At 47.3% G+C, this 21,282-nt stretch overlaps 3 protein-coding genes across 15 annotated transcripts in view; 1 reads left to right on the forward strand and 2 right to left on the reverse strand.

Moving 5' to 3' along the window:
* Positions 1–2,166: 2,166 nt before the first annotated feature.
* On the reverse strand, positions 2,167–9,960 carry KCNAB3 (potassium voltage-gated channel subfamily A regulatory beta subunit 3). Of its 2 annotated transcripts, XM_044004439.1 has the most exons (15): positions 9,565–9,960; positions 9,151–9,401; positions 7,409–7,452; positions 7,268–7,305; positions 6,823–6,902; positions 5,769–5,813; positions 5,624–5,668; positions 5,008–5,051; positions 4,632–4,718; positions 4,206–4,291; positions 3,808–3,928; positions 3,525–3,619; positions 3,260–3,380; positions 2,417–2,505; positions 2,167–2,308 (listed from the first exon to the last, which is right to left on the reverse strand). In XM_044004439.1, exons 1-15 carry the CDS (start codon positions 9,679–9,681, stop codon positions 2,231–2,233), a joined length of 1,341 nt encoding a protein of 446 aa, XP_043860374.1. In that variant the 5' UTR covers positions 9,682–9,960; the 3' UTR covers positions 2,167–2,230. The 2 variants fall into 2 exon arrangements, with proteins under 2 accessions (XP_043860374.1, XP_043860373.1); XM_044004438.1 differs by having other exon boundaries at positions 9,151–9,958.
* Positions 9,961–10,291: 331 nt separating this feature from the next.
* On the reverse strand, positions 10,292–16,356 carry TRAPPC1 (trafficking protein particle complex subunit 1). 2 transcript variants are annotated; one of them, XM_043999926.1, is made up of 5 exons: positions 16,258–16,356; positions 16,020–16,118; positions 15,575–15,645; positions 14,914–15,052; positions 10,292–10,639 (listed from the first exon to the last, which is right to left on the reverse strand). In XM_043999926.1, the coding sequence occupies exons 2-5, from the start codon at positions 16,116–16,118 to the stop codon at positions 10,511–10,513; spliced, it is 438 nt and encodes a 145-aa protein (XP_043855861.1). In that variant the 5' UTR covers positions 16,258–16,356; the 3' UTR covers positions 10,292–10,510. The 2 variants fall into 2 exon arrangements, with proteins under 2 accessions (XP_043855861.1, XP_043855862.1); XM_043999927.1 differs by having other exon boundaries at positions 16,290–16,343.
* A 210-nt stretch (positions 16,357–16,566) lies between these two features.
* The window catches only part of CNTROB (centrobin, centriole duplication and spindle assembly protein), a 41,404-nt gene continuing 36,688 nt past the window's right edge, over positions 16,567–21,282 (forward strand). Inside the window, exons 1-6 of one of the 11 annotated variants that reach the window (XM_043963375.1) lie at positions 16,567–16,698; positions 17,336–17,591; positions 17,745–18,025; positions 20,242–20,326; positions 20,470–20,578; positions 21,083–21,239. In XM_043963375.1, the coding sequence (XP_043819310.1) occupies positions 17,567–17,591; positions 17,745–18,025; positions 20,242–20,326; positions 20,470–20,578; positions 21,083–21,239 (657 nt within the window). In that variant the 5' untranslated portion in view covers positions 16,567–16,698; positions 17,336–17,566. Of the gene's footprint in view, positions 16,699–16,728; positions 17,592–17,728; positions 18,026–20,241; positions 20,327–20,469; positions 20,579–21,082; positions 21,240–21,282 lie in introns of those variants that run through there. The other 10 variants (XM_043963377.1, XM_043963376.1, XM_043963384.1 and 7 more) reach the window with 10 other exon arrangements.

Here is a 21,282-nt window from a genome sequence, read left to right on the forward strand (position 1 = left end):
GGGGGGGGGTGTCAGGATCTTGGAATGCAAGAATCTTAGGGTCTCACTTCCTCATCTCTAAAATAAGGAGGGGGGCATAATGGTCTAGGGGCTAATATCTAAGGTCCCTTTCAAGATTTAAGTTTAATCATAGCATCTGAGGGAGAGAATGTAGTCTGAAGAATAGAATCTCTAGGACTGAGCCTTGGAGAACATATATAATTAAAGGAAACAGTGAGAAGCAGTGGCATATAATGCAAAGGGCATTGGACTTGAAAGGATCAAAATTGGACCTGGGTTTGAATGCTGCTTCTGATATATATTCTGACTCATCTTGGGTAAGCTACTTAATTTCCCTTAGCCTGTATCCTCATCTTCACATACCTCACAATGTTGGTAGGAGAATCAAAACAATATGCAAAGCACTTTGCAAATCTTAAAGCATTACATAAATATCAGTTATCAGGAAAGAAAGCAGAAAAAGAACAATAAGAGGTAGAACAGGAAAAAATGTGGGAGCCAGAAGGTGTGGTACAGAAGAAGCAGTGTGGTACAATGAATGGAAAGAGCACTAAATCTGGAGAGGACTGGAGTTCAGATATCACTTCAGACTTACTAGCTGTGTTACCTTGGCCCAATCATTTAGCCTCCCAGGGACTGTTTCCTCATAAACAGAGATCTCCGAGATGACCTCTAAGGTCCTTTCCAGTATGAGACATGATTCTATGGTCAGTGACTTTGTGGAAGGGGCAAAAATGGGAGAGAAGTCCTTTGGATATCATTAGGCCCACTAAATGTAGGTAGGTCCAAAAAGTAACTAAAGGGGTGAAAAGATGGAACAGTGAAGATGATCCCTTTCATCTCTGAATTCTATGATCCTATGGAACCAGATGTCTGGCTCCCTGAGGAATGCAGGTACAAGGGATTGGGGAAGGACCCAGAGCTGGGGTGTCAGCCTGGGCTTGGATAGAAACTGGCTGTAAGGGTCCCTGAGGCAAGTTTCAATGGTAGGGAAAACCAGATGTTATGGCATATCAGGTCCCCAAGAAAGAGTGGAAAAGAGAACCTAGGGATATCAGGCTTAGGTGCCTGAATATTGGGACTTTCCCCCCTTCCCCTCAAATACTCTGTGAGGAAGAAGCTAAGTCTTTATTTTCCCTGGGAAGGCCCATTATTATTGCTTTAGGATTACTGCCAGGGGGTAAAGAGTAGGCTTTCCTCTGCTGCACTTTGCATTTCTGAAAACCCATCACCAAGGGCCATTCTATGAGGGTCCCACTCCTCAGCTTGGGTATTAAAGGATGCCGTGACCACCATGCCCGCTTCCACCTTTGTGTCCCACGTGACATCACCATCAGGTGCCCACACTGCATCCTATTCGACTACCGCCCTCCCCTCCCCCCTCCCCCCCAACCCCGACCAAGGCCTTCGTTATGCGGTGCATAATTTCACATTTGAGGAAAAGGAGAGCCCTTGGCGTCCCCAACATAGTCGAAGCTCGGTGGGGTGGAGGAGGGGCTCGCTTTCTTGGTTCCCTCTGACGTCATCCTGTGAACAGCTCTAACGGCGTTTCAAAGTGGCATCACTACTCACTTCCGGCAAGCGCATCAAGGACTCAAGTCCACTTGCTTCCAGTCCCCCTTCCCTGGAATCGGTTCAGTTTATGTTGCCTTTTGCACCACTGGCTGAACTCTTCCTTGTCTCGGATGACGTTACGCAGTCTCCATGATCTGACGGGTGGATTCTCTAAGGCCTCCGCGAGGTTGGGGAACTGGGGGGGGGGGGAGGGAGCGGAGAACAAAGGGGAAAGTAGTGCCGGGAGGGTCGGAAAAGAGAGGATTCTCCCCCCCCTTTCCAGCTCATGCCCAGGAAAAGCTATACGCCGGGAAGAGACAGCCAAGGACCGGGCGGGAGAGAGGTGGCAAACTACTTTCCTCCCCAACCATGCTGTGGCAGGATATGGCTTATAAGATCATGCTTGCAGCCGGGACTGCTTGGTGAGACTGCCTGGTGGGCGGGATCATCGGGGGCCTCCCGCCAGAGGTAGGGAAGCGTTAGTTCGAGTTCGGGGCCGCCCGGCTGCCGCGAGAGCTGGAAGAGGCTGCTGCTGCTGCTGCTGCTGCTGCTGCTGCTGCTGCTGCTGCTGCTGCTGCTGCTGCAGACGCTGCTACTGGCGAGGGCTGGCTGGGGAAGAGCGCGGTGCTGGCTGTGAAGGCGGCGGCGCCTGCGCCTGCGCCTGGAGGGAGGGATGCTATTTTTTGGAGTGTGGTTTGTTTCCCAGGAGCCCGTCGATCTCCAGCACCTTCTGGGGAGTCAGCTGGCCCAGCACCTGGGATGGAAGGGAAGGTGCCGCGAGTCAGGCCAGGGAGCGGAGCTCTGGCCACAGGAAGGAGCTGAGACGTGGGAGCGCGCGGCGCAGTCGCCCCCCCCCCCTCACCTGTAGGGCCCCCAGGTTTTCCATCAGCTGTTCTGTGTTGGACACCTCCAGCAGGACGGAGCTGACAGCCTCACTGCGAAGACACCAGGCTGGGATGGAAAGAAGAGGGGCGGGGGCAAGACAGCCGAAGGGAAGGAAGGCCCCCATCAATGGAACCTTCTCTTGCGCGCGTGAACATTGTCTGACACATTGGCTGTCATAGACAGTTCTCTATGATTAAATTTCAGAGCACTGACAAGTGTGTATCAGTGGTGGTGGTGGGTTTCCTAGCTGCAAATTCACCACCCCAGAAATCACCAGTTTGCTTCCCCCTCCCAGGTTGAAGAGTCTGCTGTAGCTAGCCTTAGGAAGATTTGGATTAAAATCTTGCCGTCTGCGTCTCATGCAATTCGCTACAATTAGAACCAGACCAGGTGCACATCTGCATAGGTGGAGAGTTTCCACACCAGAAGTTCCCTAAAAGAATGAAATCCAGCTTGACCAAAATGGAAAGTGGATAGAACATTTCTTGTAAGGACCAAATGAGATCATTTGGATAAAGCCATTTTTAAATCTTAAAATGCTATTTAAATTTAGCCATTATAATCACATATATTTCCATATGTTGCCCTTTTTCCCCATTCCAAAATAAATAAAATCCTGTGATAACGTATGATAAAACTCTCTAAAGGCAGGGAAGATACCGTTTTTCCCCCCCTCCCCTCCTGTCAGCTCTGATTTTGAGAATTGCATAAGGAAAATGGCTAACACGGACAAAGTCTATTTTAGGGTAAGGGTTAAGGGTTTGTAGGAGGAGAGACTCCTTGTATAGAGTTTTTGGTTCTGAGAGCAATGCTTCCTCACCAATAGAAAGCTGAGCCACTGTACAACCTAGTTGGTGAGCAATGGGGAGCAGGTCCATGACCTTGGCCTGTTGCTTTTTGCCATCTTCGTTCTGTACTTTGTCCTTGAGCCACTGGTAACCCTGGAAGAGAAAAGGGGGGGGGGAGAGGCACAAGAATAAAAGACTCCTCAATCTTTTCCCTTCCCAAGTGGCTCAGACCGCTGAATATCATCAGTCCTTGCTCTCTTTAGGTGCTCAGGTATCTAAGTCCTAAAAGTTTCTTACCTTGATGGTCCCCCTGTAGGTTTCTGGGATTCTTCCTTCATGCTTGCTAGTAATGACACCACAGGCCAAAGGGGACCAGGTCACTGACCCGACACCTGAGAGCAGGAGGAGAGAAGACTATGGGAAAGAGGGCTAGGTAAAGGATGAGAGCCAATTTTAATGGTGAACAGAAGGAAGGAATCCAGAGAAGAATATATGGGCAAAAGTGATGGTATATGTGGGGGCTGGGGGCTGGGGAGGCTGAGGCTGGAGATGTCAGGCAGGGTAGGGAGAGTTGTCTAACCTATCTTGTGATAGAGCTCAGGCAGCTGTGTCTCCACTTTATCCCTCTGAAACAGGTGGTACTCAGCTTGTTCACATGCAGGGGGAATCAGGTTGAATTGTCGGGCCACTGAATAGGCCTCCTGGATTAGGTATTTGGAGGAAGTAAGCATCAGAATACTCCACCACATTACCTTTTGGGGGGGGGCAGTGAGGGTTAAGTGACCTGCCCAGGGTTACACAGATTGTGTCAAGTGTCTGAGCCAGTGCTTTATCCACTTCGCCACCTAGCTGCCCCCACCCTATTAACTTTTAGCTCTTCTCCACATCTCTCCCCAGCCCAAGTACTTGGTAAGCATGTGTTCTGAAGACTAGAGGTTGTAATGTTTTTAAGAAAATGTATAGTGGGGAAGCACTTACCATGATTTCTGCAGCTCCCCAGCGTGAAGTCCCCCAGTACAGTGCCAGTCCCTGGTTAATGACAAAGGTCATGGCCCGGACAATCTCTGGATGTGTGAGGGTGATGAAATCCTGACAGTTAGACCCCTGGGATTCAGGCATCCAGTCTCCCAGATGGATGAACCCTCTTCCCTATAGCCATTTCCCTCCAAGAACCCAGATATCTCTATGTGAGATGGAAGGGTTAACACTTGAGTTCCATCCAGTCCCCCCAAGCCCCACTTCCCTTACCCTCTTCTGGAATCCCTGATAGGGGAGATTGGAAGCCTGGGAGCACCCTGAGGTCCCTGGGGTTGGAAAATTCTGGGGTCAGTGACTAGAGTTGGGGAGGTGATCCCCAGGTTTATGGGCATTTCCAGGTTTGGGAATTCTTAGGGTTATTTTCACCCTCCATGGGACTGTTGGGGTCTGAGCGATTGGCGAAGACTATGTCTACATATCCCAGTTGAAGCCGTTCCAGGGAGCCCCACAAGCCTAGGGGAGGGGGAAGAGAAGATAAGTGACCCCAGTCCCCTCAGATATGGCCCCCTGAATTCTAGATCCCTAGTTTTCTGCCTCTTGAAGTCCAGCTATTCCTGTCTCATCCCCTCTGACATGACACCTCCCCCCCCCCAATCCCAGTTTCTTAATTTGCTGCTCTAATCCCTGCATCCTGAACCTTCCAGCTCCTCTGGTTTACTTTCCTACATTCTCTTGATTTCCTCTCCAGCCCCCCTCCCCAGCCCCTTTTCCTTCCCTCCACTCCCCATTTCTAGTCCCTCACCCTCAATGATGTGTTTTCTGCTCAAGCCTCTTTCAGTCTCTGCCCTGTAGGAAAAGTTGAGTTTACACTGGATGATGCTGAAGATAGGTGGTAAGAATTACAACTCAAAGGATCCCACATCCCTTGATTGAGGGTTCAACTGGAGTGATAGGTATGTGGATCTTTCCTTGTACACTCCACATTTTTTAGAACTTCAGAGCTAGAAAGGATATCAAAGTTCTAGAATCCTTTTTACAGTGATTGGTCAATCAACCAGTATTTATTAAGCACCTACTATGTGCCAGGCACTGTCCTAGGTGCTAGGGATGTGGAGACACAAATCAAACAGTCCTTTGCCCTTAGTAGATGACATCTCAAAAATCTCAAGTGAAGTAAACCCCACTATCTCCTGAGCCAGTTTACTTAATTTTTGAACAATTCTCATTGTTAGGTGGGTATTCCTGACATTGAACTTAAATCTGTTTCTGCAAATTTTACCCACTGCTCCTTTTCCCCCCACTAGGGATAAACAGAACAAGTTTTCTACATGATAGCCTTTCAAATCTTTGGATAGCTATCATGTCCCCACTCTAAACTGTCATCCCTAGTGGAGGCTATGAGGAAAGGAGATACTCACTGTCCTCCCCAAAAGATTTTGGTGGTGATGATATAGCTGGATCTCCTAAAAAAAGGGAAGTTGGGGTGGAGTCAGTAGGAACAAGGTCACTGTGGACCCTCCCACCCAAACATCCCCTGCCTTGTACCCAAGATCACAGCCTCACCTCCAACCCTTGCTCTTAAGGATATTGCCCAGTGTTCGTTCTGCCCTAGAAAAGGGGAAATAATAAGGGAGCAGGGGGGCTCTCTTCACTAGTGACAGCCCCCTATGACCTCTTTCTACTTCCTGTTCTAGCAGAGTATGAATAACACCCATCAGTCCTTGGGCCCTATATTTCATTGAAAAGAAAAGAGAAGCTGGTCCAGGGAGTTGTAGCTCTGTAGTCTGGTAGGAACTGAAATACAGCTTTCTTTCTTTCTTTCTTTTTTTTTGCCCTTAACCCATTCTTCAAGTTCCATTTCCTTTGCAGTCTTCTTTGACCATCTCAGTTTGAAATGCCTCTGAACTTAACAATGATATACAACTCACATTTATGTAGCACTTAAAGGTATACAAGTTCACACACACACACACACACACACACACACACACACACCATCCCTCCCTATGAGGTAGGTACAAGTATTACAGGAAACTGAGACTTGGTGGTTAAATGCTTTGACTAGGGTCACACAGCTAAGCAAATTTTAATTAATAGGCTTGAACTCAGGCCCTCTAAGTCCAAGACCAGGTTTCTATTTACTAGGCCACACATAAATGATTATCTGGGCATTTAGAAATATATTGCCTTGTAACATTCCTTCTGTTGCTGGTGTTAAAAGTTTATAAACCTTGCTTGTTAACTCAGTTTTCATTCTTTTCTCTCCATTGCGATTGTAAGCTTCTTGAGGGCAGGAAAATATTTCTTTGTAGCCCCAATGGTGCCTCTTTGCTGCCCTCACATAGTTGGTGCTCAATAGATATGTATTGTTTTTATTTTATTTTGCCTATATCTCCTGTTCATTACACACTTAAGAGTTAAAGAAGAAACTCTATTGGGGTTTCAATATCCATGTTTCTCTGAGTCCCCTCAATGACCCAACATGATTGGAGAGGCAGATGTTCACTGGAGCCAGGGATTTACCTGAAGCAAAGATGAGAAACCCTCTTTTCCTCTGCACTCCTAACCTTCCCCCACTAATTGAACTCATACCCTTCCCCTTTTCCCTGGTTCATACTTTCCTGCTGCATACACTTCAGCTGTGTCAAACAGATTCACTCCATGCTCATATGCCACAGTCATCAGATTCTCTGCTGTCTAGGGATAAGCATTTTGAGGTACATAGAGTTAAGACTATTTACCTTTTCCAGTGGTTTTCTCACCATCCTCAGCCCTCCAAATCCCAAGAGACAAGTGTGGTAGATCTTCAAATAAAATGCCACTATCCCATTCCTGCCCCCTCTATCTTTTCCACCTTTCCCCTTTCCAAACTTCAGTTCCATTAGTCCCCACCCTTGTTTCCCATACCCTATTTCCCATATCCATTATACTTTCTTCTCTGGTCCACCCCATGCACAATCCCCCTCTTTCCCAGCCCTCTATTTGCCCCTACCCTTATCCCTCTATTCTCTACATCCCTCCCATTATTCCCATCTATCTTTTGGGGTTGGAGACATTTATACCTCATCTGAGATCTGAGACCCAAATGTGACCCAGGTACCTGCAGAAAGAAAATTCAGGGATGTGGGGGTTGTGAGAGACAAGGTCTCTGAAAACCTTGACCCTTGCATCCTCCTTAGCCTTCCATTTCCCATTAGACTCACCAAGGCCAAGACAGGATACACGAAGGCCAGACTTTCCCAAATTCCTGTGGGATGAAGAAGAGGCAGTAGAAGGATTTTCACCTTCAGTTCTCCTTGGAGATCTAAATAATAATAAGCTCTCTACCTCTTTGCCTCCTACAATGTGTTCTCCCTGCCAATACAAAACCCCAGGCAAACCCAACTCTGAGGGAAGCACAGTGCTATCAGTGTAGGCTGTGTAGACATTCAAATATTTGTTGATTTAATTAATGAACCTTTCTTTGGGGCCTGCTGCGCAATTTCTATTTTCCCTGATATCATTAAAACCTGCTGCCTGATTTCTCTTGACTCACGAGTCTCTTCTCCGAGTCAGATCCAAGGTTTTCTCTGTATAGGATAGGGTCAGTGTTAGGGTGTCACAGTTTCTTGGGTTGGGGATGGATAGAAGGATGGTTAATCTGGAAGGGGAAGGGGAACAAGATGGCTCAGGGAGGGTGAGCTGCCTCCAGTCGATTAAACAGCAAATTGAGGTTTTGGTTGGTGGAAAATAAAGAAGAGACCCCCCCTTGCGATTTTCCTATTCCTATTAACCCCCAAATTTTGCTCATGAAAGTAAGGGGATATAAAGTTGATAATGATTAATTTCCTTCAATCCCTTAGGCAGATGGGTGTCGATCTGAAGGAATCTTTATTAAATCAAGACTAGTACAACAAAGGGAACAGGAACAAGGAAGCCCAGCCCCTCTCCTCATAGTTCTCCACCCCCCTATTGCTATTGGCTAGTGAAACTCCTTCCCAGACCCATCTGAATCCTCTCCCCCTACCCCAAAAGTTTCAGAATAATTTCACTTTCAGGGAAGGAGAAAGAATGGGAGTGGGGGGGGCAAGATGGGGTAAAATACCTGGTTCCTCAAGTGATAACCCCCTGTCAGATTAACCTCACCACCCCAACCCAGGATGGGGCACCATCTCTTTTGCAACATTGAACACTGCTGTTTACCAGGAAATGCCAACAATTTCTTCTGCAGTGGGGGGGGGGGGAGGGAGGGAGGAGAAGAGCTAGATGTTGTATGGAGTGGGGTGGTAGGTCCCTTGCTGTACCTTATTTACATTATCGATCCCTCCCCACTACTTCCAAAACCTCCTATGCTCTTCCCCGAGTTATGCAGATCCCCTTGGTACCTTGGGGACCCAAAGTTGGTCCCCCCCCCCCCCCCCGCGCGGCTGGGGTCATTTCATCTGTTTGAAAAAAGTAGAGGACTCAAGTTGGGGAGAGAAGGGTGGGAACTGTTGATGGAAATGGGTCAAATACAATCAGGAGCTTCGTGAGCCCCACTGCCAATTCTAGAGATGTGGTGGCTGGAGAGCAAAGAGGGGAGGGGGCAGGGAACAGACCCAGGTAATACTCCTTAAGTTGCATGAGGGGACCTTAAACAGTCCCTGAGCCCAACCTCAGGACACTTTTTTAAGGTACTAGTGCCTTGTGGGGGGTAGCTATAAGACAAAACACAGTGAACCCTACCAACTTACTACAGTTCTCAAAAGAGAGTCAGGAGGTGGAGATGGACAAGAAACAGCCAAGGAGAGGGAACATGAAAAAGAGATGGAGATAGCTATAAGTAAAGAATGGGGATGTAGTTGGTGAAATCTGGGGAGCCTACAATAATGAATGGAGGACGCCCGGGAGGCATGAGGAGGGGTCGTCGAAGCGGGGGGGAGGGGCACGGCTAAAGAGGGACTGTTCTGGCCCCCTCCTCCCGTACCTGTACTTCATGCTGGTGCCGCGGCCGGTGCTCTCTCGTAGGGGCCCAGAGTGGGTCACAGCTGGGGGACCCAGGGGTCGTGCGACTGACACAGCCCGGGCCTTGGGGCCGGGTCCCCCTCCCCCTGAAGGATTCCCGTGACTGCTGGTCACTCCACTGCCGTTCCCGCCCCCGGGGACAGGTCGGGGTCCACACAGACGGTCCTCACTGCTCCTGCTGCGGAGGTTTTGCTCAGTGCAAGCGATGGACACCTGCATCCCGGCTCAGGAGGGAAGGAAAATGGGATCTTCGAGGAATCGGGGTGATTCCGAGAAGGGGGCAGGCAGGAAGGACTAGGGACGAGGTGGGAGAAGAGGGAATGGAGGTATGACCGGACGTGGCTGAGGGTTAGGGAAGACCGGGGTGGGGGCAAACCAAAGGAGACGAAGGTCCTCTAGATTCAGTGTTCTGCGGAGACTGGGGGACGAGGTGAAGAGGCCGGGCGGACTGGAGATGGAGTGGTGACGGGAGCAGACCCAGGGAGGGGAACATGGAGGGCAGTGAGAACAAGAGGGGCCCAGGAGTTAGGATGGTGGAAGCAGGTTCCGGGGATGGGTAGACAAGTGGGGATGCGCTAGAAGTGGGAAGAATTGTTTTGGGGTGCCGGAAACTGGCACAGGAGCTAGAGGAGGGCTCGGGGGTTGGGGTTCCAAGTCTCCAAGGAACCCCAGGGGGGAGGGGGAGGAGGGGAGAGGTGTAGCCGCAGCAGCCGAAACCGCAACCCGAAGGGGTTCTGCTTCCAGCCTGCAGCTGCTCTTAGGTCATCTGCATATCCTCCACCCCTCATCTGCATAGCTTTTTCTCCACCTCTCCAGTCTGCACACAAGCTCCGCCCTTCCAGTCTGCACACAAGCTCCACCTTCCCAGGCTGCAGACAGCGAGCAGTAGAAGCCTTATCTGCATGACCCGGCCTCCTTAGTGGGGAGGGCAAAAGGAGACGCCGTCCTTCCTCCTTTTGAGGACCGAGGAGTCTCTCCCACCCGTCACCCGCCACCCGCCACCCATCCAAGACCTGTGTTTGCTCTTGACTCCAGGCTTTCCACCTCTCCTTCTAGCCTCACAAAACACCCTCCCTTTAGCACAGACGCTCCCTGGGACATCAGACAGGTGAAAGTTTTATTCTCGGTTCTCAAACAGCTGCAAAAAAGGGGACCGGAGGGAGGGAGGCGGTGACAAGGTGGAATTAGAGCATCAGAAGCAAAGGGCAACGGGAGTTGGAAGAGTCTGGAGGGGAATTCAGTCCTGGAAGTCTCCTCAGGTGACGGAAGCAAACAGGAAGATATAGAATGAATACAGATGTAGTTCTAGAGGACTGTCGTTCTCAGCCAGCCCGGGCAGAGAAGAAGGGCAACGATCGAACGTAGGCGTCAAGCCGACTGCGAAAAAGGTCACTTTGTACAGTTTGCCCCAGTGGGCACAGCGGATTCTTCACCACCAACTCCACGTACAGCTATGGAAGAAGAAAGGAGGGGGTGCAGAGACAAGTCAGGGGGAGAGAAAGGGAAAGAAAAGGCTAAGGATCTTTTCCCCCTAAGTCCCTATTCTTTCTGGATTCTCTTCCTCTTCCCCCTCTCAACCTTTGCCTCTCCCCAAATCGTGGGGGATTAAGTAAAATATCACTCCCCATGCCCCAGGCAGAATGATAATAATACCAGCCAGCATTTATAAAGCACTTTAAAGTCTACAAAGTAAATATTTACAAATATTATCTCATGTGATTCTGCACCATTCCTGGGAATGTAGGTGCTATGATTCTTCCCAATTTACAGATGAGGACACTGAGGTGGACAGAGATTATTGCCCAAATTCTGAGAAAGTAAATGTGTGGGGGAGGATTTGTACTCAGATTCAAATACAGTAAAGTCAGAGACCCTGATTACTTGGAGAAGGCATGTGGGCTGGAGGCCTACAGCTGTCAATGGGGATTTGTGGGGAGACCTGGAGAACCACTGATTCCAGTACAGATACTCTCATTAGTACTATATAAACAAAGTTATTAATTTATGCAGATGGTGCCACCATCTTTCTAATTACCCAGCTTCACAACTTTGAAGACATCTTCCACTCTTCACTATCCCTAAGTCCTCACATCCAATTAATTCACCACTCCAACTTTCATAACATCTCTCCAATGCATTCTTGTTTCTCCACTTTCACAGTTCTAATTCAGGCCCTCCTCAATTCTTGAGTCTTAACTATTTTATTAGGCTCTTAATTGGCCATCCTTATCTTCTATCGGAGCAGCTAGGTGTCCTAGTAGATACAGTGCCAGACCTGGAGTCAGGGAGACCTGAAGTCAAATCCAGCCTCGACTGAAGAACAATCTTGTATCTCTTTTCCACACGGGTCTGACCACACTCTTTTTGGAATTCACACTCTGGTTCTCATCTACCTTTCCAGACTGATTACACATTACTTCCCTTCATGAGCTTTGCTGTCTAGCCACTCACTCTAGGCTATCTCTCATCTCTTTTTGCACAGGCTGTTGTTACCCATACATAGTATACGCTAACTCATCACCTCTGCTCAAGTAATTCCTCCTACATTAGACCTCTTCTAATCAGCCTCCTCCCATCCCCCCAGATGCTACAGCTCCTTCCCTGAAATTACCTTACATTTACTCTGCATATAAACTGTATGTACTTATGTATGAACACAGTGTCCTTAAAGGCAGAATATTTTGTAAGGCCTCTTTTCACTTTTATATTTGTATTCCCAGCACCCTGCAGTGCTTGGTATGTGCTATCGTTGTTCAGTCATGTCTCTTTATGACCCCATTTGGGGTTTTCTTAGCAAAGAGACTGCGGTGGTTTGCCATTTCCTTCTCCAGCTCATTTTATTCTTTTTTTTTTTTTAATGTTTGTGGGGCAATGAGGGTTAAGTGACTTACCCAGGGTCACACAGCTAGTAAGTGTCAAGCATCTAAGGCCAGATTTGAACTCAGGTCCTCCTGAATCCAGGGCTGTTGCTTTATCCACTGCACCACCTGGCTGCCCCTCCAGCTCATTTTAAAGATGAGGAAACTAAGGCAAACAGGATTAAGTGACTTCCCCTGGGGCACCCAGCTAGTATATCTGAGGCCAGATTTAAACTCAGGAACATAAATCTTCCTGACTCCAGGCCCTGCACTCTACCCACTGTGTCACCTAGCTGCCCCTTTGCATATAGCAGGCACCTAATAAATGCTTGTTGACTGAAGGCTGACTGTCTCAGGAGTTGATGTTAGAGGTCAAGTTCATATCATTGAGACCTGTATGTAACATCAGAGAATTTTGCATAGAGGCTTTCAACACTTCTTATAATGATCTACATGCAAAAAGTGGCATAAAAGATGTCATAAGGCAATGTATTATCCTAGCCCCGTTATCTGTCCTTATTGTAACCTTCAAACTGTTTTGGGCATGGTGTCTATGGGAATCAAGACTGATTTCTAGGTTGCAAGGTTCCAGGTGATTGGAAAAATAGTGATATTCTCAACAGAAATAGGGAAGTTAGGAGGAGGTTTGGGGAGAAAGATAATGAGTTATTTTGTTCATATTGAGTTTAAATGCCTACTGAACATCCAGGTGGAAATGTCTGGTAGGCAACTAGTAATGTGAGCTTGGAACTCAGGAAAGAGATGAAGGCTGAATTTGTATATCTTTGGAGTAAAGAGATGAAAGTTGATAGGAAGCTGACATGATCAACAAAAGTGTATTGAGAAGAGAGCTCAGGTCAGAGAACTGGGACATACCCATGCATAGTTAAGCAGGATAAAGATGATAACCCTGCAGAGGAAACCAAGAAGCATTGGTCCAATAGGCAGGAAAGGAACCACAATAGGGCAGTGTCATGTCATGAAAACCAGAGAAAAAAGTATCCAGGATGAAGGAGTGATTAGCAGAGTCAAATACTGCAAAGCAAAAGACAAATAAGGACTGGAAAAAAAGAGTGGATTTAGTAATAGAATTCTGGAATTGCCAAATGTCTGCTGGGTATCTTCAGCTAGATGTCACATTGGCATTTCAAATTCAAAACATTTAAAACAAGAACTATCTTGCCACCTAAATGCATCCCTCTTCTTCATATCCCAGTTTCTGTGGAAGGAATCACCACTGTTCCAACCACCCAGGTTTACCACCCAACAGTCAGTTTCAAAGTCTAATTCACCCTGTCCCTATCCAATTAGTTGACAAGCCTTGTTATTCCCACCTCAAGATCTTTCTAATCTCTAATTCACTCTACCAAAATGATATTCCTAAAGTCTGATAATATTCAGACTTTCTCTGCTTCAGAAGTTTGAGTGGCTCCACACTGCCTTAAAGCTAAATACAGATGTTAGTCCATCACAATGTGGCTCCAGCCTCTCTTTCCTGGCTGCTTACATATATATTATTCTTATTCACATACTCTATGTTCTAGTCAAAGGAGCCTGCTTGTTACTCCCTGTATGCAATAGTCCATCCTTTATCTCCATGCCTTTAGACAGGGTGTTCCCCATTCCTGGAGTGCCTTTTCTCATTCCCACTTCTTGGAACTCCCAGCTCCCTTTAAGACTCACCTCAAGTGCCTTATCCTTAAAGAGAACTTTCCTGATTCTCCCAGTTATTAGTGTCCATTCCTGCCCCTACTGTATATTTGCTTTGTAAAAGCAAATATGTCCCTTGTATCCTTATCTGTGAATTGGTTGTAACCCCCTAGTAAAATGTAAAAGTGCAGAGACTCTCACTATTGCATTTATATACCCAACACCTAGTACAGTATCTAGCACTTAATGAATGCTTGTTGAATGATGGATTGGAATGGGAGATGGATTGGTCATGTAGTTAGGGACAGTAATAATATATGGACAGCTCAAACGCTATCTGGTACTAACATGGAAAACCAATCAACAAAGCACTTATTTAAGCACCTACTATATAGGCCAGAAACTGTATATAATGCAAAAACAAAAATAAAAGAGTCCTTATTTTCAACCAATCAACAACTTTCAACCAACCTTGACCAATATTTTGCAATTATGTCATTAATATATTATGATCAACCTTCACTAAAATCCTACTCTAAGGCCTCATTTCTTGAACTTATGTCAGTAGAACACATACTCTGCTAGGTCCTGCCAAACTGGAAAGGCTTTGAGTAGCAGTCTGGATTATATGCCTGAGATCTGAGGACTAGACTCACTAATTTTGGAGTGGCTTGGCTACCAAGTTATAATTCTCTTTGGCTCTAGTAGTTCATGAGAAAACTAAGGTGTGGAAGTGTGACAAGTTGTAGTATGAGTACCCATCCCAATGAAATCTCATCATTTCAAGGTACATTATGACCAAACCTTATTATACTTCAATATTTCAGGGTATTCTAGCACTTGGGGGGTCTCAATGATGTAAGGATTCCTTCTGCTGGTTCAGCTTACAATTCTATCCCATAGAAATCCTATGCTTTCTAATTCTGCACGATGCTTACTCAATGTCTCCTACAGATCTGCTTAACTTGCTGGAGACATTTCTCTAGATAGACTGTAAACTCTTTGAAGACAAGGACCATTTCATTTTTTTTCCTTTGCAGTCTGTGTGCTCAGTTCCCAGCATATGGTAGATGCTTAATAAATGTTCTGTTGATTGATCATTTTTTCAGATGTTTATGCCACAGAGAACCAACAGAATGCAAAGTCTTGAGCTGAGTCCACATGAGTATGAAGGAACTTAGAGATGCTGACAGGGGAGGGAGGGAAAGGGCACTGACCCCACTGTAGATATGGTGTAGGACATCCCGAATGGGTCCTACGCCCAGGTCTGTGTTCATTACAACCTTGACCCCAGTGGGTGTCTCATAGTAATGGAGCTTGTAGCGGCTTGTCTGGAAGGCCAGGAATCCATCTTTCCTGCAGAATGGATGTTAAGGAACACATCTGATCTCGACCTGTAATTTTATTGCTATAGGTACATCTCATGTACAAACTTTCTCCATTGATGAAAATCTGCAATTAGCTTGTAACTTATTATCTTCAAGTTGCATGGGCACTAAGATGTTAAGAGACTTCTTCATGGTCACAAAGCTATGACATGTCTGAGGCAGGACTTGAAACCCAAATCTTCCAATGAAAAATACCCACTTTGGCAAGAACTTTGGAGAATAAGGTAGAAATATCTGACTTACCCATCCTTGACTTATGCTATACTCATCCAAAAAAAGGAAATACCCTCTGTCCTAATAAAGGGTTTTAGAATCCTATGCCCTTTCCCTCCCATCTCTAACACTGTTTTTTTTCCCATTTGATCCCATCCACCAAGTCCTATGCCCATTCCCAGATATCTCAAACCCTTATGGTTAGTCAACTTCCTCTCCAGGGTCCTTTACTCTGTAGGTCCCAAAAGCCCAGATCCCATTCCCACCCTTAGGATACATGTCCACAGGTGACATCTTGCTGACAAAAGATCGGATGGAGAAGAGCATTCCATACATCAGCTTGTACTCCTGACAGTAGCAGGGAATAACAAGAAACATTTCACATTTATGCAGAACTTATCAAGTGCTTTCCTCACCACATCCCTGCAAGGGGGTGAGGGTGGGGGTGGGGGGTGGGTGGAGGTTCTGTATTATGCCCATATTACATAGAAGGGAACTGAGGTCCAGAGCAATGAAATTATCTCATACAAGGAAACTGCAGCAGGGAGTGGGAGAAATGACTTGGCCAAAGTCACAACAGTGAGTTAAAAGGAGGGTTCTTTTCCCCAGGCCACACTGCCCAGAGCTGGAGGGGATGGGGAAGCGTTGGGGGGCCAGGGTAAGGTTTCAGGAGAGCAGGCTGTGGTGCGGCATCCCCTCCCTCCCTGTATCCTGCGTGTCACCTCTTCCTTGGGGATCCCCGCCTGTTTCTTGCGGTGCCACTCGCTGTAGTGCAGGCAAACCCCATCTCGGTCAAACAAGTACAGGTTGTGGACCGTCATCTGTGGGGCGGGGTGAGGGCTCCGAGTTAGTCCGTGGAGCACCCACTTCCCGTCCCCTCCTGAAAAGTCTTCCTACTTCCCCAGCACCCATTCTGCCCCCTCCCCGGGCTTATTCCCGGACACCACTCCCAGGACTCACCAGAAATACACCCCGGCTGTGCGCGTGCGTACCTGAGAAACACAGCGGGGACGCGGGAGCGGGGCCGCGGGAGCGGGGCGGGGGGGGGGGGGGGAATGCCGCTGTCACCCACCACTTCCGGTTCCTTTGCCCTGAGATGCGCGGTGACGCACCAGACAGTCCCACCCCCTCCGAATGGCTCCGCCTCTCCTGGCTCCGCCACACTTAGCGTCCTCCGCTCTCTTCCCCACAGCCAATCCTCTGCGGCGCTGGAAAGGCGTACTTCCCCCCCTCCCAGCTCCTCCAACCCCATTCAAGTCCACGCCCCTCGGCCCGCCCCTTTCCCGGGCTCTTTGAGCAGTCCTAGTTCAAACGGGCGATTTGGGCCTCGCGTGCTGCCAGACCCCTACCAGGGTGGATGGATGCTGCGGTGCACGGGCGGGAGGCCGGGAGAACGGGCAGGTGGCATCCAACTGTTCTCGGAGGGGGAAGGGAGAAGGGGTCACCCACCCGGGAGGTGGGGGGGGGGGAGGTCTGCGGAGGGAGCGACTCCCTCCACACACGTCTTTCCTATGTTAGCCTGGTTAGAGGTGCAAAGGTCCGAGTAGAGGGGAAAGAGAAGCTCGGGGTGGTCTGGGCTCCGGGTCTAGGTGAGGACGGCGGCCAAGGGCATGTAGGGAAGGGCCTCTCCACTGGCGTTGTCTGAGGAGATGGATGTCCCTGAGAAGCCAGGTCATGAAATTCTTCCCAGGAAGGACTGGAGGAGGGTATGTTCAGGAGTCTTGGTTCTCTCTGGGGAGGACACGGGCCCCTTAGGGATTTGTCCCTCCAGGATGTTGATCAGGTAGGGGTCTGAAGGAAGCCGAGCCGTATTTGGGACCCTCTTGGGGGTCCTGTCCTTGGTTTGCCTCACTCCCTCCCTCTCTTGGGGATGCTTAGAGCCCAAAGTGGGGCATCTACTGAAAAGTAGGGTGATCTCCCCGCTACCACCCACTCCTTATTGGGTAGGAGAAACTGCCGGGTACCTTTAGCCATCATCTTCCTCCTTTTCCTCTCTCCCCTCTACTTCCTCCTCCCCTTCCCCTCCACCCTGAAACAGGTAAGCTTCCCTTACTTTGCCTACTACCTTTACTCTCAAGAGCTGCAGAAGAGAAGTTTCTTGCCTCATTCTGTGGCATCTAGAATCAGGAGAACCCTGCAGGCTTGGCCTGGGAGCCATGGTGACTTGGAACAAAGAAGTATTCTTGGATTAGAGTCCTGATCCAGGGGGAGCCATCGGAGTGCATGCACTCAGGGCAAATGGAAGCAGCAGTGATTTAAGCCTCTGGAGATGTCTCAGCAGGCTGACCTCCCGGGTATGAGCCCAATCTGTTTTTGGGAGATTTCCTTCCTGGACCCCATCTCAGCAATTCCTTTTCCTATGCTGTTTTCTTTCTCCCCTGGGCCCCTTTTAAATGGAGCCAATAGGTCTTTTGTCACCCACTGCCTTTAGCTCTCTCCCCCTCTAGCCTCCATGGCAGCTCAAGCTCCAAGCCCCAGCTCACCCCTCCGGCGGGAGGACCTCCTGAGTGATGCAGCAGGTCCCCCTGGGCGGAGCCAAGGGACGTTCTCAGAGGTGACCTCTCAGCTTTATGCTTCTTTGCGGCAAAGCCGAAAGGCAGAGGCCACTGCCAGGACCAGTCTCTACCTGGCCTCCAACTCTCCACCCCCTACCGAGGAACTTGAAGGCCTAGCCCAAGAGCTGAGCCGAAGCTTGTCAACTGGGGTGGAGACCAGTTCACAGAGAAAGGTGGGGCTGGGCACTAGGTGGCTATTGGATAAATATAGAAACAAGATAGGTTTTGTGAAGGGTTGAATTTGGGTTGCATGCTTTAATTCAACAAACATTAAGAGCCTATTCTGAGGAAGGCCTGGTGCTAGACAGAAATGAAACACTATACTACTCATAGATAAGCAAATTTGGGGTGGAAGGCAGCAATCAGGAAAAGGATTCCCATAGGAGGTGGAGAAAATAAGAATTCTAACAAGTGGTGGTAAGGAGGGGGTGAATTCTGGGTATGAGTGACAGCCTATGTGAAAGTGTGAAGATAGACAATAAAATGCTGTTTGATAAACATCTAGTAGTTCAGTTTGGCTCGAACAGGGAATTCATTAGTGGAAATTAATATGAAATAAATCAGATTGGAGACAGATTGTGGAAGGCTTTAAACGATAGCTCAAAGAGTTTATATTTTATCCTAGAAGCATCAGGGTGCTATTGAATAATTTTGAGCAGGGGAGTGATATTTTCAGATATGGGCTTTAGGAAGATTGTTTTGGCAGTTTTGTGGAGTTAGGTTAGGAAAGGGCAGAAAATTGGAAGCAGAAACAGAAAGTCATGAACAATGACATCTTAGGCCTGAAGGTAGGTAGTAGGGCGTGGTCATGTGTAGAAGGGACAAGTAGATGTGGGAGATGAGGGAGAAGGGATCACTGCTGGCTCAAAGCCTTCAAACCTACATGACTGGAAGGATAGTATTGTCCTCAAAAGAAATAGGGAAGTCTAGAAGAATGGTTTTAGGGAAAAAAGATAATTCTATTTTGAACATGTTGAGTTTGAGACTTAATGGGACATTCAGGTGGAAATGTCCAGTAGGCACTTGGCAATTTGGGACTTGGTATTTAGGATTGAGATTAGGGTTAGGTGTATAAATTTCAGAGTCATTTTCCCAGAAATAATAATTTAACCTGTGGGAACTAATGGGATCATGGGAGAGAGGAGAGCCCAGGATAAAAGGTAGAACCTATTTGATTATTAATTAAAAGAAGAGAACCATCACAGATGCCAAAGGAGTAGAAGAGGGGGTAGTCAACACTGACAAAAACTGCAGAAAGATTAGGTAGGCAGAGGACTGAGAAAATGTAGATTTAGCAGTTAAGAGTTGAGCTAACAAGATCAAATGCCTAAGGAAGTTAACTATTACAATAATAGCTAGCATCAATTTTATATATATATATATATATATATATATATATATATATGTAAAAAGAGAGAGTATATGTGTTTGGGAAGTTAGCACAGAGTGCCAGGTCTGGAGTCAGGAAGACCTGAGTTCAAATCTGGCCATGGACACTTACTAGTTGTGTGACCCCAGGCAAGTCATTTAACCCTCAGTTTTCTGATCTGTAAAATGAACTGGAAAAGGAGATGACAAATCACTCTAGTATGTTTGTCAACCTCAAAAACAGTCATGAAGAGTCAAGAATGACTGAAATATAGTGCTTTAAGGTTTGCAAAGTGCTTTACATATATTATCTCATTTAATCTTCACAGCAACCATGGGAGGTAGGTGCTATTTTTATCAACCCCATTTTATAGATGAGGAAACTGAGGCTGAGAAAAGTCAAGTGTAAACACAAGGTTACAAGCTAGAAAAAAAGTGAGGCAAAATTCAAATTCAGGTCTTTCTGATTCCAAGTAAGGCCTTCTCTTCATCGTGCGACATTATAGTGTGGAACCAATTGTCCTTGTTATTAGTAACTGGTATTTGTGGAGACCAGGATATTATGAGTTTGGCATACTGGAAGATTCTCCCTAACATGTCACACAAGTGATACTTTTGGGAAGGGGTGGGGATGTGCCACTGTTGGGGACCTAGATCCTTGGAGCAAGGAAGATTTAGATACATATCTATCTATATTGGGAAGTATAGACAAGAAGGCAAAATGCCTGGGTCACAAGATGGGACCAGGAGTTGCCAAGCCACAAGATTTAACATTAGCATTTTGGATCTAGTGACTTAATCATTATTCTAATTGAACATGTCATCAAGAGGGTTTTTCTAAAAAGGCTAGTGAGAGAAGTGGCTCTTGATGAAGTCATTTCATTTATACCTGTTTGCTGAGACACTAAAGTACCTGGGTTCTAGAGTTGGGGGTGGCATGGGAAAAAGGCAAGATGATTATATCTCCCTTGACAGGAAGCAGAGTGTATGATTAACCAGGCTCTGGGTCTCTGTCCTTTAGGGAGGCTCTCAGCATATCTTGGAGATGGAAAGTGTACGGGGTCACCTCCAAAGCATGCTCCAAGCTTCTCGGGACACTGTTCCTCGTAAGTGAACCTGCTCCCCTAGGGCTGAAGGGGGTGTGTAGTCAGGAGGGCTGGAAGAGCATGGAAGAGAAGCAGCAGGAAAGGATTATTTGTTACCTTTCATCTTCAAATGGTGCCTGCCCCTGTCCATACCTTACCCCTAGCCCTTCGATTCCTCTGGCTGCTTGCAGGGGATAACCTTGTTCCAGGTACTGTCCCAGAGAGGAGAGAAGAGGACTCTTTTGATAGTGACAGCACAGCTACCCTGCTGAAGTGAGTTATGGCCCTCGTGAGTCATATAGGTGTACTCTGCTATGGGATTTAAGTTATTTTTTTGTTTTGTTTTGTTTTATGGGGCAGTGAGGGTTAAGTGACTTGCCCAGGGTCACACAACTAGTAAGCTGCCCCTGAGATTTAAGTTCTTAAACCATCTGTCCTTTCTTCTGTAACCTCTGCTTTATCTTTGAACACAGGCATTCAGGTTCCCAACTTCTCTCATTTCTTTGCTCAGAATTTTCCTCCCCTTACTGTTGATAACTTATCTACTTATAGTGGTACAACAGTTTAGTGGTATAACAAGGTACAGTGGAAAGGGCACTGGACTATCAATCATGAGAGTTGGACTCTTGGCTCCATCTACCATTAATTAGCTAAGGGACTTTGGGTATGTTTCTTCACTTCAGTGAGCTTCCATTTCTTCACTAGTAAAAGGAATTTGGGGTTAATTTAATCTAATCTAAGGTCCTTTCTAGCTATAAGTTTCTGTAATTTGCTCAGTACCCGGCCCCTCCAAGAGCTATCTCCACCCAGTTCAGTTCCAGCCCTGGAGGAGTTGTTCCCTCGATATACTAGTATCCGACCTGGAACTCCTCACTACTTCCCTGATCTGCAGGGACTAAAAGATGCCTTGGACACAGAACATACCCGCCGTAGGGTAAGTTGAGAAATTGAAGGAGGGAAGAATAGTTGAATCATTC

The sequence above is a fragment of the Dromiciops gliroides genome, chromosome 4 (genome assembly GCF_019393635.1).
Source record: "Dromiciops gliroides isolate mDroGli1 chromosome 4, mDroGli1.pri, whole genome shotgun sequence".
NCBI lineage: Eukaryota > Metazoa > Chordata > Mammalia > Microbiotheria > Microbiotheriidae > Dromiciops > Dromiciops gliroides.